Source organism: Mytilus edulis, chromosome 2 (genome assembly GCF_963676685.1).
Source record: "Mytilus edulis chromosome 2, xbMytEdul2.2, whole genome shotgun sequence".
In the NCBI taxonomy this organism is placed as follows: domain Eukaryota; kingdom Metazoa; phylum Mollusca; class Bivalvia; order Mytilida; family Mytilidae; genus Mytilus; species Mytilus edulis.
Window position 1 is genome coordinate 78,843,189 of NC_092345.1, and position 19,025 is coordinate 78,862,213.

General features: G+C 32.1%; 1 protein-coding gene across 1 annotated transcript in view; it reads right to left on the minus strand.

The window, feature by feature from the left end:
• The window catches only part of LOC139511033 (uncharacterized), an 80,346-nt gene that overhangs the window by 32,388 nt on the left and 28,933 nt on the right, over nt 1–19,025 (minus strand). Inside the window, exons 30-45 of the mRNA XM_071297601.1 lie at nt 18,183–18,448; nt 17,880–18,015; nt 17,161–17,346; nt 15,243–15,302; nt 14,448–14,710; nt 11,232–11,382; nt 9,579–9,638; nt 7,691–7,953; nt 7,009–7,159; nt 6,454–6,513; nt 5,473–5,735; nt 4,317–4,467; nt 2,366–2,425; nt 1,396–1,658; nt 766–916; nt 244–303 (exon numbers count right to left, since the gene is read on the minus strand). Coding sequence (XP_071153702.1) covers nt 244–303; nt 766–916; nt 1,396–1,658; nt 2,366–2,425; nt 4,317–4,467; nt 5,473–5,735; nt 6,454–6,513; nt 7,009–7,159; nt 7,691–7,953; nt 9,579–9,638; nt 11,232–11,382; nt 14,448–14,710; nt 15,243–15,302; nt 17,161–17,346; nt 17,880–18,015; nt 18,183–18,448 — 2,544 coding nt within the window. The remainder of the gene's footprint in view (nt 1–243; nt 304–765; nt 917–1,395; nt 1,659–2,365; nt 2,426–4,316; nt 4,468–5,472; nt 5,736–6,453; nt 6,514–7,008; nt 7,160–7,690; nt 7,954–9,578; nt 9,639–11,231; nt 11,383–14,447; nt 14,711–15,242; nt 15,303–17,160; nt 17,347–17,879; nt 18,016–18,182; nt 18,449–19,025) is intronic.

The window sequence follows — 19,025 nt, forward strand, 5'->3', positions numbered from 1 at the left end:
AAGAACTACGTTTCGATTAAAACCGGCTAAACATCCCTGTACCAGTCGATAGCAATTGACGGATTTGATTAGTTCGTAAATTCTAGTGAACGCTGTTATTTACAAATTTTCAATGGTTAAAATACTGTGTCACTATTCTCACGTGCAAAAACAAATACAACCTTCGGTTCACTTGAATTTCATTTTCTTATTTCTCATTTTAACAAATTGATATTGGTACAATGTAATTTTACTTTAACATACCTGTCGTTGTTGGTACCAAAGTTGTTGTTGATGTAGACGGCAGGATGACTGTTGTAACCTCTGAAAACACAATTGCATTATTTTTATTTTGTGAAATGCACCAAATAATTCCCAATACTGTTATCTGAAATATGTGCATTTATAATACAACATATAACTGTCTTTATCGTAATCCAGAAAGTGAATCATTCGAAAACTAATATTGCAATGACTTTTAGTCTTTGTAATGAACCACTAATTCGGTTTAGTCAGAAGTAACATACAAGAAGCAAGTAAGTGTTTTGAACAAAATATTTGATACGCATGTACGCTGTAACTTTATCAAAAAGAAATTTTGGAAAGTTTTAGTATCACATGAATGCGTATTGACTTGTGATCATGACGATATTTGATAGGTCCATGAAGTGCTCCAGATATGAATTTAACCATGTCAATCGGAATCATGTTATATTCATGTATGTGTCCAAATACAAGCTTTTTTGCTTTGTTTAATACACATTTCTACATTATGCCATTACGTACCTTTTGGATGAATACATGCAATAACTTCTGTATCAGAAACAATAGGTGCTTCAGCTCTTAGTGGTGACACCAGTTTAATTACAATTTCTGTACCAATAACACCATTAAAACTTAAAACTACTGGTTCTTGTCCGGTTGACTTTGTCATTTTCTGTAATAATATGTCAAAGATCAAGTGTTAAAAGATTTACACACAATTTGAATAAATGAATCCGCGCCGTAACCTATATACCACCCTTTCTATGAAGTTTTGAATTATCAAATCTTGATTAAAAATAAACCAAAAAATTCGATCTAGAAAAAATATATTTACGGTCAAATATTTAAAATGGTTAAAACAATAATAAAATAGAAAAAGAATACTTGTTAATATACTCATAGGATTTGAGGGCCAACAACATATTACCATGTCAAAGATATAGAGCATATATTTTTTCTTATAATTTGGCAGTCAGTACCTTTGTTCCGGATATTTATGTAACGCAAGAGTAATGTGGCTTTCTCAAACAGCAATTTATTACTATTTTTAATAGTGTCATGCAGGTATTTTCAAACTTCAAGACAACTGGTAATACAGTTTCTAAGATTAATGAATTGCAAGTTCACTATATCTGCAGATTCAAGACTTACTGTTACAGTTGTCACTGTTACTCCTTCAACATTCTTTAATTCAGCTTCTATCTGTTTGACATTAGTGACAGTCATGCTAACTTGGTAAACCTTTGGACTGTCGTCATTATCATTTAGTTTCAGAACAACTACAGGGTTTCTACCATCGGCAATCCATCCAGTGGTTCGCAGTATGTCTTCTGGGTTAAATCCATTGGCAGAATCATCGGTAGTTACTGCTAACATTGTTGGAGTAAGTTCATCTAAAGCAGTCTTCATACACTCTGTTTAATGATTAAAACATGTTCAGGGTTGAAGTTTATATGTGCAATAGTTCAAGAGAATAATAATAGTACGGCGAATAAGGGGGAATGAATTTGGATAACAACTCGTCCTAAAATTGTCGATTAAGACAACACCTAATGCAACACATTACTGGTACCAAATTTCAATGGACAGTTTTGCAAATGCCAGTAGTGAAGCAGTAAGACCTTGTCTGTTAAAAGCAACTTAATATTGCCAAATATTAGTTATAGGGTAAGGGTTGATTTTGATTACGTTTTCGGACTATGATTTTCTGCTACCTTATTTTGAATGTTTAAGTGGTTTTCTATTGGTTAAAGTCTTTTATAACAATTGAAACAACAAGTATATAATACCACTGTTTTTATTTCAAACGTTCACTATCAGTCACGTTAGTGATAAAAAGAATTAATATGCATTGATAGTTAACAAAAGTTAATGAAGTTTGTGATGCCACGGGTAGGATATTAACCAATATGCCCAATATTACGATTTTTTTTAAATGGTTTACTGTTTCTTCTTCGTCATGTTTTTGGCATGGGGTCTGGTTTTTTTCTGCTAATGTTGCTCCCATGAAATATTTGCCTCACTTGTATAGAGTTAGTAATACATATCGCATTTATTCGACTGTTTATTTTATATTTCTACATGTGTAACGCAGGTCGTTCTACTTGGTACTTTACTTTACCTGTAGTCGTTGATAACAAAGTTGTTGATGCTGTAGTAGAAGTGACAACTGTCGTAATCTCTGAAAAAGATATTTATATGATTGTTTCATCTTAACGCAAAAGTATGTGGGATAAGCTTAAGATAAAACACATTTACAGCAATTAAGTGTTCTACAGTTAAGCAACACGACGGGTGCCACATGTGGAGCAGGATCTGCTTACCCTTCCGGAGCACCTGAGATCACCCCTAGTTTTTGGTGGGGTTCGTGTTGTTTATTCTTTAGTTTTCTATGTTGTGTCGTGTGTACTATTGTTTTTCTGTTTGTCTTTTTTATTTTTAGCCATGGCGTTGTCAGTTTGTTTTAGATTTATGAGTTTGACTGTCCCTTTGGTATCTTTCGTCCCTCTTTTAAATGTTATGCATTATCAAATAAGACGAGATGATAATATTCACTTAAGGAACCGCAAATCTTCAACGTGATTACCAATGCCAGCAGAGATAATTCTTTACTCGTTCTGTTGTATAATAAGGATTATATGTGATTTTGAAAGCGAGATGATGTTTCAGCTACAATATCATTGAGAGACGTCCTTTCTTTCTAGTGATGATTTTCAATCTAAATCAAGTAGCATCGCATTAAAAATTGTCACTCAAATAATGAAAGGAAAAAGAGACAAAGTGGTAATAACACCATACAAGGGTTCATATCTACAAAACTGTATTATTGTATCTATAGAGAATAATACATTGCAAAATCCGTATCATATGTCGTATCATCCCGAGATATCAATATCAGCCCAAGGACCTTAAGGCCCGAGGGATGATATTGGTCGAGGGTGATATGGCATGTGATACGGATTTTGCCATGTATTATACGCTTTATCATATATTTAAACAGAAGAGTATTATATTATATGAATTGTTTTCTGATCCATAGCACTGGGTTACCTTAAGTTCTACTTTTTTCTTGTTTCAAAGGGCTTAAAAGAACTGCTTAATTACTTATCGGAAGCACCTGGGTTACCTTACAATTTGCGTGCTGTTGTTTTAAAAATATTTTGTTTATTGTATTTATTTGTGTGTTTTGTATTTTTTATAGTTGCATTTAGTGTGCCAAAAAATATGAAAACTTGACGTTCGTGACGTCACATACAATATGAAAACTTGACGTTCGAGACGTCACATACCAAACAATGACGTCATTTAAAAAAATGACCCATTTTGAGGAAAATTTTTCTTGAGCAAAAAAAAAAACAAAATTGACTTTATGTAAAAAAAAAAAAAAGAAGAAGAAAATAAGTAGAAGTGTGATAAAGGGTATGCGATAATGGGTAGGAGTGTGATAAAGGGTATGCGATAAAGGGTGCGCATCAAAGTTGCACGATATGGATTAAACAGCAGGCTATTTATCAAATATGCAAAACTACTGTATTTACTACGAAACATATGATAAACTTATATATAGAACATGTTCATGACCTGTAATGTTTGAGCTTTTGATTTTACTATTTTATAAGAGACTTTCTGTTTTCAATTTTCCTCTAAGTTAAATATTTGTGTGACTTTATTTTTTATTTATTTCGTGACATTTGACTTTTGTTGACTACTTGTTTAACTGGTGTTTATAAATATGTTAAAAAACTTTCTGCACTTCAAGTAACATAATATCTGTATCACACCTTTCATATTTTTGAAATATTATTTCGTAATGATTAAATGCAGCATATTTGAATTCGAAATTTAGGGGAAGATATGCCTAGTAATATGTACTCATATATGTTGTTTACAAGAAAATGCAATTTTACACATCCATGCATATGAACTTAGTAAAGGAAAATGTATGAACTTCTGTTTTCGAAGTTTAGAGGAGAAATTCGTGTTATTTGATTGGAGTAGGAGTTGTTAGTAAGTGCCATCCTATCTTTATCGAAATTAACTAATTATTTTACATAAAAACAAGAAACAGTTACCTTTCCTACAGGTTTTCACTTGCACATCCTTCACAACAGGCGTTGCAACATCCGACACAGGTGTAATTATCAATTTAATCTTGTTACCAGGAACAATGTCCTTCTTAATATTTGGTAAAGTGACATCTACTGTCGGATCGTCTGGTTGAACCTGTTTAACAACAAATGCATCATGTAGTTCAGATCATACGATATCTCATATGTTGATTTAAACTGCAAATTGTAAAAAGTGCTTTTCACATATATAAGGCAGCGATATCAGAAGGACAAACATGGGATAAATATATTTTTCTTTATAAAGTTACAACATTTAATGGCTTTGACACATATTAATGGATAAAAGTATTAAGTACATGCAACAATAAAGTTAATATTTAATAATGAGTTGTTGTACGTACAGGCAAAGAAGTGTGAGGTAAAACTTTGATCAGATCAAAATGTTGAGGTTTTTTCACCGCAAGAAACGATAACATTAGATGTTTTTGGAAAATTCGTTTAGGAATTTTTCTCACCAATACTCTTCAACTTCCTCCTATGGTTGGTATTTTAACATATGTGATTAGAGCGTCTCTGATGATTAATTTTTGCAGACGAACCGCGTGTCTGGCGGACAATATTGAAAGCCTGGTATATCTTTGATCAAATGATTTTTACATGGATGTCATATACAGGGACTAAATCACTATATGAAATCGGCAGACATATGTCTATAATGAAACGCTTTGATGTGTACTTTCTATAGACAAAACTGCATATTTACACTTATATATTATTTCAGACTAGAAAATGACATTAAAATGAATCAAATTTCGGTGTCACTGTGAACTGCCACCTACGTGTCATTTTGTTTTACCAAATTAACAAACAGTGATTTAAACTTTTACAATTTTACATTTACGCTTTCCTCCTATCATATAAATATGATATTGCACAAAGAAAAACAGAACTAAACAAAAACTAGTAGGTCATTCCATTTTTAATAAAAATTTAGTGAATATAGTAGAGAATATTCGATTTTTCAACTACAATTTCGCAAATCCCTTTCTTAATCAAATTTACAACATGAAACTATTTGCATTTCTTCTCAATTAGTTGTCGCATTGACAATCATACCACATTTTCTGTTTTAACTAATACTTCTTTGGATATATCATACCTTGAAAGGTTCATCAAAAACAACTTCATCATCATTGTAAACAATGATTCGGACAGAGTCTACCTCTTCCGTTACTACAATTACGTCCATTATTGATTCTGGTTCATCCCATGTCAATACAACGGTTGGAGTATCATCATCAGATGCTGGGGTCCATCCTTCAGGTTCAAGAACTTGATCTGCCTCAGTTGGATTAGATGATGTAATCACTTTTTCAACATCTAAGGGTTCAGATACCGTATCTACTGGACACTCCATGATAGCTATAAATATGAACATGAACTTATACTATAACTATCATCAATTGTATGTCTGTACATTTTGTACAAATTTTGATAAAAACAGTTTTGATGGGGAAACCAAGTTTGTTCAATTTGTTTTTTAAAAGGAATATTGCGACCAATGCCTTTAAAACATCTCAAATTGTCCAATCGACATTATTTTCCCTAAAAATAAAATGTTTTTGTGAATACCTTCCGTTGAAAAAGTTATATTACCGACCTATACACGCAAGCCTAGTTCAACACTATCTGTATATATCACTTTTTATAAAATAATTCATTTTATTAAACATTTTGTTTTTGATTTTTATATGAGTTTGGATTGGCTTGTGTTGTCTTATTGCTAAACAACATTTACATCTAATAAAAAAACATCAACTAATAACTTAAATAACTATGTAAACGAATTAAAACACAGTGTTTTGGAAATATGCAAAAATATAAGACTTCATAATTAAAGAACTACGTTTCGATTAAAACCGGCTAAACATCCATGTACAAGTCGATAGCAATTGACGGATTTGATTAGTTCGTAAATTCTAGTGAACGCTGTTATTTACAAATTTTCAATGGTTAAAAGACTGTGTCACTATTCTCATGTGCAAAAACAAAAACAACCTTCGGTTCACTCGAATTTCATTTTCTTATTTCTCATTTTAACAAATTGATATTGGTACAATGTAATTTTACTTTAACATACCTGTCGTTGTTGGTACCAAAGTTGTTGTTGATGTAGACGGCAGGATGACTGTTGTAACCTCTGAAAACACAATTGCATTATTTGTTTTGTTAAATGCACCAAGCAATTCCCAATATTGTTATCTGAAATATGTGCATTCATAATACAACATATAACTGTCTTTATCGTAATCCAGAAAGTGAATCATTCGAAAGCTAATATTGCAATGACTTTTATTTTCCTCTGAGTTCAGTATTTTTGTGATTTTACTTTTTAGTTTTTGTAATGAACCACTAATTCGGCTTAGTCAGAAGTAACATACAAGAAGCAAGTAAATATTTTAAACAAAATATTTGATACGCATAGCTGTAACTGTATCAAAAAGGAATTTTGAAAAGTTTTAGTATCACATGAATGCTTATTGACTTGTGATCATGACGATATTTGATAGGTCCATGAAGTGCTCCAGATATGAATTTAACCATGTCAATCGGAAGTATGTTATATTCATGTGTGTCCAAATACAAGCTTTTTTGCTTTGTTTAATACACATTTCTACATTATGCCATTACGTACCTTTTGGATGAATACATGCAATAACTTCTGTATCAGAAACAATAGGTGCTTCAGCTCTTAGTGGTGACACCAGTTTAATTACAATTTCTGTACCAATAACACCATTGAAACTTAGAACTACTGGTTCTTGTCCGGTTGATTTTGGCATTTTCTGTAATAATATGTCAAAAAAAAGTGTTAAAAGATTTACACACAATTTGAATAAATGAATCCGCGCCGTAACCTATATACCACCCTTTCTATGAAGTTTTGGAATGATCAAATCTTGATTAAAAATAAATCAAAAAATTCGATCTAGAAAAAAAATATATTAACGGTCAAATATTTAAAATGGTTAAAACAATAATAAAATAGAAAAAAATACTTGTTAGCATGTGTCTCGTTTGCATTTATTTGTGAAGAAAACCAGGCAATAAAGCAAATATACTCATAGGATTTGAGGACCAACAACATATTACCATGTCAAAGATATAGAGCATATATTTTTTCTTATAATTTGGCAGTCGGTGCTTTTGTTCCGGATATTTATGTAACGCAAGAGTAATGTGGCTTTCTCAAACAGCAATTTATTACTATTTTCAATAGTGTCATGCAGGTATTTTCAAACTTCAAGACAACTGATAATACCGTTTCTAAGATTAATGAATTGCAAGTTTGCTATATCTGCAGATTCAAGACTTACTGTCACAGTTGTCACTGTTACTCCTTCAACATTCTTTAATTCAGCTTCTATCTGTTTGACATTAGTGACAGTCATGCTAACTTGGTAAACCTTTGGACTGTCGTCATTGTCATTTAGTTTCAGAACAACTACAGGGTTTCTACCATCGGCAATCCATCCAGTGATTCGCAGTATGTCTTCTGGGTTAAATCCATTGGCAGAATCATCGGTAGTTACTGCTAACATTGTTGGAGTAAGTTCATCTAAAGCGGTCTTCATACACTCTGTTTAATGATTAAAACATGTTCAGGGTTGAAGTTTATGTGTGCAATAGTTCAAGAAAATAATAGTACGGCGAATGAGGGGGGATGAATTGGGATAACAACTCTAAGCAAATTCTATAAGAGAGGAACACATAAATAATATTTAAAAAAAAACAACACATAAACACTAGGGAAATTAAGGTTTAAGCACACAAACAGACAAAAGACCAGAAAGTAATTCAAATGAATCCAGAAAGTAATTTAAGTGCCGTATTCGATAGAAGAAACTTCTACACTAGTGGCTAATTTTTTGAAAGAAATCGGTGAATAGTCGAATTTGACGTTGTGTAAAATAAGTATGTGTGTTATAAAATCATTTCCAATCCAGGTTGAACGACTTCATAATCTATTGATTGTATATCCAAGTGAGAGAGATGATATGTACCACTTTTCGTAGCCCATACTCGTCCTAAAATTGCCGATTAAGACAACATCTTATGCAACACATTACTGGTACCAAGTTTCAATGGACAGTTTTGCAAATACCAGTAGTGAAGCAGTAAGTCCTTGTCCGTTAAAAGCAACTTAATATTGCCAAATATTAGTTATAAGGGGTAAGGGTTGATTTTGATTACGTTTTCGGACTATGATTTTCTGCTACCTTATTTGGCAATGTTTTTCTTCTCATATATATGTTATGATGGTATGATACTAAACCCCTAACGGGAAGGATTGTGCCTGATGTTCATATGATGAAATCATACTCTTTCAGTCAGTTTAGTTGAAGTCTGGAGCTGGCATGTCAGTTAACTGCTAGTAGTCTGTTGTTATTTATGTATTATTGTCATTTTGTTTATTTTCTTTGGTAACATCTTCGGACATCAGACTCGGATTTCTCTTGAACTGAATTTTAATGTGCGTATTGTTATGCGTTTACTTTACTACATTGGTTAGAGGTATAGGGGGAGGGTTGAGATCTCACAAACATGTTTAACCCCGCCGCATTTTTGCGCCTGTCCCAAGTCAGGAGCCTCTGGCCTTTGTTAGTCTTGTATTATTTTAATTTTAGTTTCTTGTGTACAATTTGGCGTTCATTATCACTGGACTAGTATATATTTGTTTAGGGGCAAGCTGAAGGACGCCTCCGGGTGCGGGAATTTCTCGCTACATTGAAGACCTGTTGGTGACCCTCTGCTGTTGTTTTTTATTTGGGCGGGTTGTTGTCTCTTTGACACATTCCCCATTTCCATTCTCAATTTTATTTAGTGGTTTTCTATCGGTTAAGGTCTTTTATAACAATTGAAACAACAAGTATATAATACCACTGTTTTTATTTCAAACGTTCACTATGTCACGTTAGTGGTAAAAAGAATTAATATGCATTGATAGTTAACAAAGGTAAATGAAGTTTGTGATGCCACGGGTTGGATATTAACCAATATGCCCAATATTACGATTTTTTTAAAATGGTATACTGTTTGTCCTTCGTCATTTTTTCGGCATGGGGTCGGTTTTTTTTCTGCTTATGTTATGAAATATTTGCCTCACTTGTATAGAGTTAGCAATACATGTCACATTTATTCGACTGTTTATTTTATATTTCTACATGCGTAACGCAGGTCGTTCTACTTGGTACTTTACTTTACCTGTAGTCGTTGATAACAAAGTTGTCGATGCTGTAGTAGAAGTGACAACTGTCGTAATCTCTGTAAAAGTTATTAATATGATTGTTTCATCTTAACGCAAAAGTATGTGGGATAAGCTTAAGATAAAAACACATTTACAGCAATTAAGTGTTCTACAGTTAAATGTTATGCATTATCAAATAAGACGAGATGATAATATTCACTAAAGGAACCGCAAATCTTCAACGTGATTACCAATGCCAGCAGAGATAATTCTTTGCTTGTTCTGCTGTATAATAAGGATTATATATGATTTTGAAAGCGAGATGATGTTTCAAACAAAAAATTCTCTGAAACTGATATTATCAAGATGCTTGATTTCTTGATTGACAACATATTTGTTACGTTCGGAGGACGTGTTTTTCAACAGACTGTCGGCATTCCAATGGGAACAAACTGTGCCCCTCTACTTGCCGACTTGTTTCTTTATTATTATGAGGCTGACTTCATCCAGGAACTTCTTAGGAAGAAAGATAAGAAGTTAGCAATATCCTTTAATTCTACTTTCCGCTATATAGATGATGTTCTTTCACTAAACAATTCAAAATTTGGTGACTATGTGGAACGCATCTATCCCATCGAACTAGAGATAAAGGATACTACAGATACAGTTGAGTCGGTTTCATATTTTGACTTACATCTAGAAATTGACAATGAGGGTCGGTTGAAAAGAAAACTTTACGACAAAAGAGATGATTTCAGCTTTCCAATTGTGAACTTTCCATTTCTAAGTAGCAACATTCCAGCAGCACCTGCATAGGGGTATATATCTCCCAATTGATACGATATTCCCGTGCTTGCATTTTCTTTCATGATTTTCTTGATAGAGGGTTGCTGCTCACAAAGAAGCTATTAAACCAAGAGTTCCAAATGGTGAAGTTGAAATCATCCCTTCGTAAATTTTACGGACGCCATCACGAGTTGGTTGACCGTTATGGTATAACCGTTTCACAAATGATATCGGATATGTTCCTTACGTCGTAACTACAATTCCCTTCCCTTTCATGAATGTGACCTACCGAATTAGACTATTTACCGGATTTAAATTTTGTAATCACATAAGCAACACGACGAATAAAGGAAATTAGAAAAAAATAGCTCCCCAAAGCACTGGCTTGCTCTACCCATTAATATTCATGAAAGAGTCCTATGTCAAGGCAATTTTCCTTCAAATATGGTTTTGGACTCAATTCACTGAAAATATTTCATGTTTGCAATATTTCTGTGAAATAACATGATAAGTGTTTTGCATGTTAAAATTTTGGCATGTTTAATAGAGGGGGGTCACATTTTTTTTTACAGGGGGATCAAAAACAGATAACTTTTATGGGGGGGGGGTCAAGAAAATTTTATACTTTTGATTTCAAAATGACCCAGGTAAATAATGATAAGTCCCTAAAACTACACCAGGTTTTGTCTGATTAAATATTTTTTATTCAAATCATGACTTTTGTTAAACAATATTTGAACTTTATACAGCCGACTAACAACCCGAGCCATCAATTTAGAAACCGTATTACATAAATTTTAGTTTTTAATTAAATATAACTGGGCAAATACATTTTCTAAGAATGATTATATTGACTGTAACGAAGAAATTGTTTTATATCTTACCTTTCGGATGAATGCAAGCCTCAACTTCTGTATCGGACACTATAGGTGGTTCTCCCCTTAGTGGCGATACAAGTTTTATAACAATTTCTGTGCCGATTTCACCATCGAAAGTTAAAACAACTGTTTCTTCGTCAGTAGAAGTTGGACTTTCCTGTAAAAATATGCTATCATGATAAGGTGTGTTATTGCGCAGATTTTTTCCAAAGTGAATTATAAATATGTAGGGATCAACATATATGTAGGGATCATATGCATTTCTTGATAATTGAGTCATTAAACTATATAATTTTCACAAACAAATATTTAGGGATTTATTATAAGTGACCCATAAAAAAGAATTTAAAGATGACAAATAAATAAAAAGCATATTGATTAAACAAAAACTTAGTTATAGTGTTATATGATTATTCTAATGGTATTTTGTTTTATAAACCAAATGCGATAGTTGTTCCCAAACTCAACCATTGGTGTATTATGGATATTTTTATTTTGTCTTATTGTCAATATTATTACATTTTCTTATTATTATATTGAGATTCATTTTTCTGTATTTATGTAGTAGAGAATTGATAAGAAGTAGTGGATTCGTAAACGATAATCAACGAGCGACTTTAGTAGCGAGTTGATTATCGTTTTCGAATCCACTACTTCTTATCAATTCTCTAGCTTAACCCATTTCTACTAAAACGACTATCTGTTTCATGTTCTGACAATGAATCAACGGAATTTCATGAAAATGATTTTGTATTTTGTATTTTGTATTCTATAATAGCTGGAAATGATTAGATCCACACGGTTCACTTTTATATTTAACTTAATTTTACGTAAATGTGTTGGTATCTTCCCTTTTTAATGCCAAATTTTATATTTGTAAATAATTATTTCATTCAATGTTTAATCATTACAAAAAAAATATTTATTGATTAGATTTTAGTATTTATGATTCATTCAAAAAGACATATAATTAATATATGAATTTATTTTAATCTTTTTTGGAAAGTTAAACAAATTTAATTACCAACATTTGGAAACCTTTAATATTTACATATATAGTTTTAGTAACCTAATGTGCAAGTCTATGGTGGTAATATCTCCTTTTTTGATTGAGTTTACATCACACCTCTTAAATGAATTAAAACATTGTAAATCAAATGTCACAATAACACCACTTCACTAGACACCAGTTGATTTAAAGGTTAGACAATACTTGGTCATGTATTATGAAGATTTAAGACCAAGTATTGTCCGACCAATTTAGAACATATTCACACTTTCGAGTGTTCACTTTTTATAATGAACTAAATTTAAAACATGGATAATCATCATTTCAATGGATGGAATGAAAAAGCTCGGACATAGTTTGTGAGAACCAAATGGATTAATTGTTTTTCTTCTGCTTAAGGTAAAATTTTATACTTATATATCTTGAGATTTTTTTATTTAACACAATGTAATATAAATCCCCTTTTTGAAATTTGACCTTTTTTTTATAAATGTAAAACTCTCTGTATAAATATTTAAATTCAGACCATTCAACATTAAATGCTTACTTTATTTGATAAATTTACATGAATTTGTGTTTCTCTGAAATAAAATCTTTGCTTCATATAGCAGCAGGGTGGCATTGTTTTCTTGAAAGAAAAAATAAATTCCCTCAAATGTCAGGTTTATAAATTAAATAAGTATTATTTTACCTACATCCTTACCCAAATTGTGTTTGTTTATTCCATATTAAAATTGAGAAAGCAAATGGGTTATGTGTGAAAAGCTATATATGTTTACCGTTAGAAAATGCATGAAAATTTGCAAAATTCAAAATGTTTGTTATCTTTGCTCTCTCATCTTTAATCAGTAGGCTCTTTTCCCATGCAAAATGCCTCAGGGGATTGTAAACTTTGTTAGTGCAGTTATAATGAATTAACTGACAATGAAAAGTCATTCATGTATAGCATTTCATAGTGCATGGAAAACCATGTACTATGAAAATTAGAGGGGTAAAGCTGTCTTTTCATTGAACGAGAAGGGGTGAGTATGTTCTAAGATAGAATAGACACAATGGTTATTCTTAATTCAGAAATTATGCATAATTTTAGTGTAAACTGGTTCCCTTTCATTATGATTTGATTATTTTAACGTTATTACATTTGGCATCCATCGTCAATCAGTTAATCAATGAACTAGTATTATTTAGGGTTCGCATTCTAAAACCCCAGCAGAAACTCTTGCTACACATGTACAATATATAATTATGTCAATTTTTCAATGAAACATGTAAGCTGTTCATAGCCGTGATCGTCTAGTCGTTTGCACCGAAAGAAGTAACTGTGTTATTAACAGTGCAAAGGTCAAGCCTAGTACCCGGAATATTGTTTTTATTGTAACGTTTTTCTCTACCAAAATATTGTTTTTAATCTTAAAGGTATCTATATTTCATTTTTCATATAAAGTTGACGAATTTGTTTCTGGTTTTACCGTCAAAGAAGTAGTTTTACAGTCGTAGCTTATCACACTTTATTCACATAGAGTCAGTTAAATGTTGATGTATATTTGGACCATTTATAATCAAACAAAGAAAAACTAAGTGATCATGGTATGATGTCATTATAATACTAAAACCAAAAGTAAGCATTTGTTATGATGAAAAGGGAAATGTCTAGTACGTTAGAAGTGATAAGTGTAATGTGTTCATAGATTTTTTTTATCATGGAATTGTACAAATAAGTAATTTTTACAATTCCTTGAATCTATACTGTTTATATATCTTATTAAATATCAAAAAGACAGAAATACAGTTTATTGGTATGTATTGACAGATATACGCCATAAGGGTGATATTTAAATAAGAATATTTATCAGCACTCGTGGTCTAGTGGTATCACGCATAGACTACAGACTTTACTGACGAAGATACGCGCTAGTTCGAGCCTTGCATCAGTCACTCGTTTTTGAGAGGATAACAAATCGTAAGTTTCATGATAAAAAAAAACCGCATAGACTACAGACTTTACTGACGAAGATACGCGCGAGTTCGAGCCTTGCATCAGTCACTCGTTTTTGAGAGGATAACAAATCGTAAGTTTAAAGTAATGATATAAGTTATCTTAAGTTAACATGGTGGTCAGTGGATTCTTTATCAAGAATCCACTGACCACCATGTTAAACAATTAACTGACGTCAGAGAAATGGGTTAAGTTTTAATAATACTAAAAGACTCACTGTTACAGTTGCTACTGATACTCCTTCAACATTCTTTAATTCAGCTTCTATCTGTTTGACATTAGTGACAGTCATGCTAACTTGGTAAACCTTTGGACTGTCGTCCTCATCATTCAGTAATAATACAATTACAGGGTTTCTACCATCGGCAATCCAACCAGAGGATAACAATATGTCTTCTGAGTTAAATCCATTGGCAGAATCGTCGGTAGTAACTGTTAACATTATTGGTGTAAATTCATCCAAGGTGGTCTTCATACATTCTGAAAGCGATATAATATTTATAATTTGTACACAGAATGTATTGTTTCTCGTAGTGTGTTTATATGTTCATCAACAATGAATGTGTAATTTTTTTAAGGGTCAGTTTATAAATGTTTTTGTCAAAATTTGCAATAAAAAATGTTCCCGAAAATCCTATAGAATAGATAAAGGTTACCTTCAACAATAACAAAATTGTGTTGCATATTAACTCGAGCCCTAAATCGTCTGGGAACTAGAAAAGATAAGAAGTACTACAGATTTGCCACCAATATCAAATTTCCTCAGTGCTCGCTTGTAGTTGTGTATTACTTATCAAACTTAAATATATTTTTATTCCTTTACTTGCTATTCAAAAATAATTTTCAGAAAATTATCCACAGACAACTTTTGCAGGATTGTGGAGGAATGGCGGATGTACTCGAGTAGTTACTAGAACTGCTTTCGTTGTTGGTAACGCATTTAAAAATCAAGTACTCCAAACAGTTTGCATATAGCAGTACGATAGTTGAATGTATATTATTTTTTACAAACCTGTTGTCGTTGATACAACAGTTGTTGTCTTTGGTGATGTTATAATCTTCGTTGTAGGTTCTGAAAGAAAGAAAAATATTCTTGAACAGTTTTGTCATATATCCAATTTTGATCAATTTAAATTTACGTTTTCGATGTGTTGATTAGAAGCATTGTTAGAATAGAGCTATCTTGATAGGTGGTAATGTCAGCACGTTTGTAGAAACTAAGAAGGTTCGTCAAATATTCTTTATGGTAAATGAACGTTTCATCAATGAATTTTGGAAATGTAGAAAAAACATAAATCAATAAATAAATGGCAATCTTATAAATAGAAATATGTTGCTATGAAATTCAAAACGGAAAGTTTCTAAACAAAAGACAAAAGCTCAAACAAATCGGACAACTTATCACGAGGAATCTGACTTATGTAGTATTCACGAGCAGTTGTGTCTTATCTTACTACATTTTAATAAGTTCGTGTCAGCGAATTCCTGTTTCAACACAAACTTGTCATCAAGCAACGTCATCTTTTTTGGATAACAACACCCACAAAATAGCTTTAGGAATACCAACTACAGAAGAGAGTCTACTAATTAATTTTTCTTTTCAATTAGATGTGAAGAAAAACTGCAATTTGTATTGTACAAAGCTAATATTTACGTAGTATATCAATTTTAGCTGAATAACATATGTTTATTTATCAATCAGATGGATATAAAACTACTATTTCTATTGCAAATTTGACAACATATTGCCATAGTTCTATTTAAAATGCCATTACCATAATCATTAATTTCCGTGCTAGTGAAATGGTGTGCAACTACAAATTATGTGGGAACTTTTTTCCAGTCAGGAAAAAAATTTGATTAACTGTTAAACATGTTAAAATTTATTTATTCTTATGACGATGAAAGGATATTACGAGTTCTAAAAATTAAGTGATATGTGAACTCCCTTGTCAGGACTTTAAGCAAAAGCTAGTTTCTTAGTGAACAATGCGCAATAAAAACAAATGATCTAACCCTTAGATGTTGGCAGTGGTGGCGACGGTGTCATGGTAACTGTTTCGATGTGAGTTGTTGGACTTGATGTTGGTCCAACTACTGTTGTTTTGTGTTGTGTCATTGTTACTGTGAGGATTAAATATGATATGAAGAAATATTATTCATAAGGCTTTTTACATCTGTTTTGACATGACCTTTGTCGTAAGTTTTGATATATTTAATAAATTGGTTGGTTTTCATTTATGTATTGAGACATATTTAGGGCACTAAGAAATAAAAGTTACCATTGAAATAAAATTGAGAATGGAAATGGGGAATGTGTCAAAGAGACAACAACCCGCCCAAATAAAAAACAACAGCAGAGGGTCACCAACAGGTCTTCAATGTAGCGAGAAATTCCCGCACCCGGAGGCGTCCTTCAGCTGGCAGAGTTTTCCAAATGTGTAATGCTTATGTTACTGATAGAAGTGGAATGAATTAACAATCATACATGGCGAATACAGACTATCATTGCATTTTTCGGTTACATGATGGACAATTTGGTAAGGAGAGATGTTCAGCCACCGCTATTAAAGTTGACATTTGAAGACAATGCATTTATAGAGCTTCAGTATAAAGTGTCAGAATATAATATTTGACAATGAATAGTATGATATTGTGTGCCCAACATTTTAAAACTTGATATTGAAAGACAAAATGACATGTCATTTATTAATTGTATGAGTCTGCAGCAGATTCTGGATATACCTTCAGGAGACACAGTCAGAGCCAAATATTTAATAAAACTGACCAACCTTATACCCTACCAAAGAATATATAAAATATATAGAAAACATAGACACATATAAAATGGGATGTAATAGTATTTAACATGAAGCTTTGTCTGTATCACCTCTTTCTTTTTGTCCTTTTCTAAATGACAAAGCAATTACCTGTTGTTGTCAAAACAGTTGTTGTTGAAGAAACACTTGGTAAAGTTTCAGTTGTTATGACAGTTGTTTCTGTAGCTGACGATGGTGTCGTAGTGATACTAACACTTGGAGTTGTTAAAGCACTGGTTCCAGTTGTGTGTGTCGATGGTGTGGTAGGAGCTGTTGTAGTAATAGCAGTAGTTGTTCCTGTGAAAAATGATTAAACAAATATCAGAACATATAAAAGAAATACAATGACGAAACGTTTTCCTAAGAACTGACAAAAAATTAATAATCAATTTTCAACTTTGTACATATTTGTACTTGTTTGAACTTGTTTGTACTCTTTAACTTTGTACTTGTTTGGCTTTATAAATATTTTGATATGAGCGTCACTGATTAGTCTTATGTAGACGAAACGCGCGTCTGGCCTTCTAAGTTATAATCCTGGTACCTTTGATAACTATTGAATACATACAAAAAGACAATTCCAAACAAGCAGAACTATTACCAAAACAACAAATAATTTGATCAATGCAAAGTTGCCAAATAGAGTCATCAAAGTAAACAGCGTATACTACTAAAAACTGAGTTACTGACAATATGAATTTATACAAAACAGAAAGAGTTATATTTCTAATTATCCTACTCGGAAAAAGAAAATAATGAAACGAAACAGGCTGTTGTAAGACAAATGTTCGTTAATTCGAAAAAAATATATAAAATCAATGATTACTTACCAATCTCTTCGAAACATGCCTTAATAACTACATTACTAATTGTTGGTGTCTCATCAGTATTGTCTGGTTTAACAACCAATTCGATGATGTTTCCAGGTTTTCCACCAAGACTGATAGGACTGTCAAAGTTGTCAACCTGAAAGAGTAAGAAATCTGTGATCATCTATGCGTCATCTAGTTGCTTTCGGTTTTTGTTTATGAATTCTTATGATGCACTGGTTAATTAACGTACTTCTTAACAGGAACTTTATTATTCAATATTTCATTCTAAAGATAGTACAAGTAAATGATCGTAATACTTACAGGTATTTTATCTATTACAGTTGTATCCTGTTTAATTTTCACAATTACAGATTGAACATTTGTTGCATCAAAAGTTATGGAGAACAATTCTGATGTATCATCTTCATCGTTTAACTTATAGATTAGTTTAGGGTTTTGGTCTGTATCAGCTGGACTCCATCCTTTTGGTTTCTGTGAATCTGATGGTAGATCCCCTGGAGCATTAGAAGAACTATCTACCGTGACATCAGATGGTTGTGCTCCATCCAACATGACTTTAACGCACTCTGTAATAAGCAAAAAAATATCCTCTTATATAATCAAACTACACCATTTAAATGAGTAAAGATACATGCTTACGATCATTAGCAGATACTGGAGATATATATTAATTGTTTATAGTGTTACAGTTTGACAGTTAATTTATTTTGTTAACGTACAACTTGACATAGTTCTATCTGATCAGCCACGTGGTTGACCCTCTATAATAATGATTCATTCCAAAACGTAGAAAATGTATGAGTTGTTTTTATCTTTGAATTTCATAAGTTCTAGCTTTACAACTATATATGAAGTAAGCCTTACAAACCTTGTAACCTAACACACCCTGTAACCTAACAAACCCTGTACTCTTCACAAAATGACCAACCTTATACCCTGACAAACAATATATGAAATACATAGAAAACATAGATACATTTACGATGGAATGCATTTTTGTTTAATGAAGCTTTGTCTGTGTCACCTCTTTTTTTTGTGTCCTGCCTATTAATTTTTTGAATTGTCCTTTGTTATAAAACTGTAGTTAGCTTAATGTTATAGAAACCATGGGTTCACATCATGTAGGATATACAGTACGCTTCC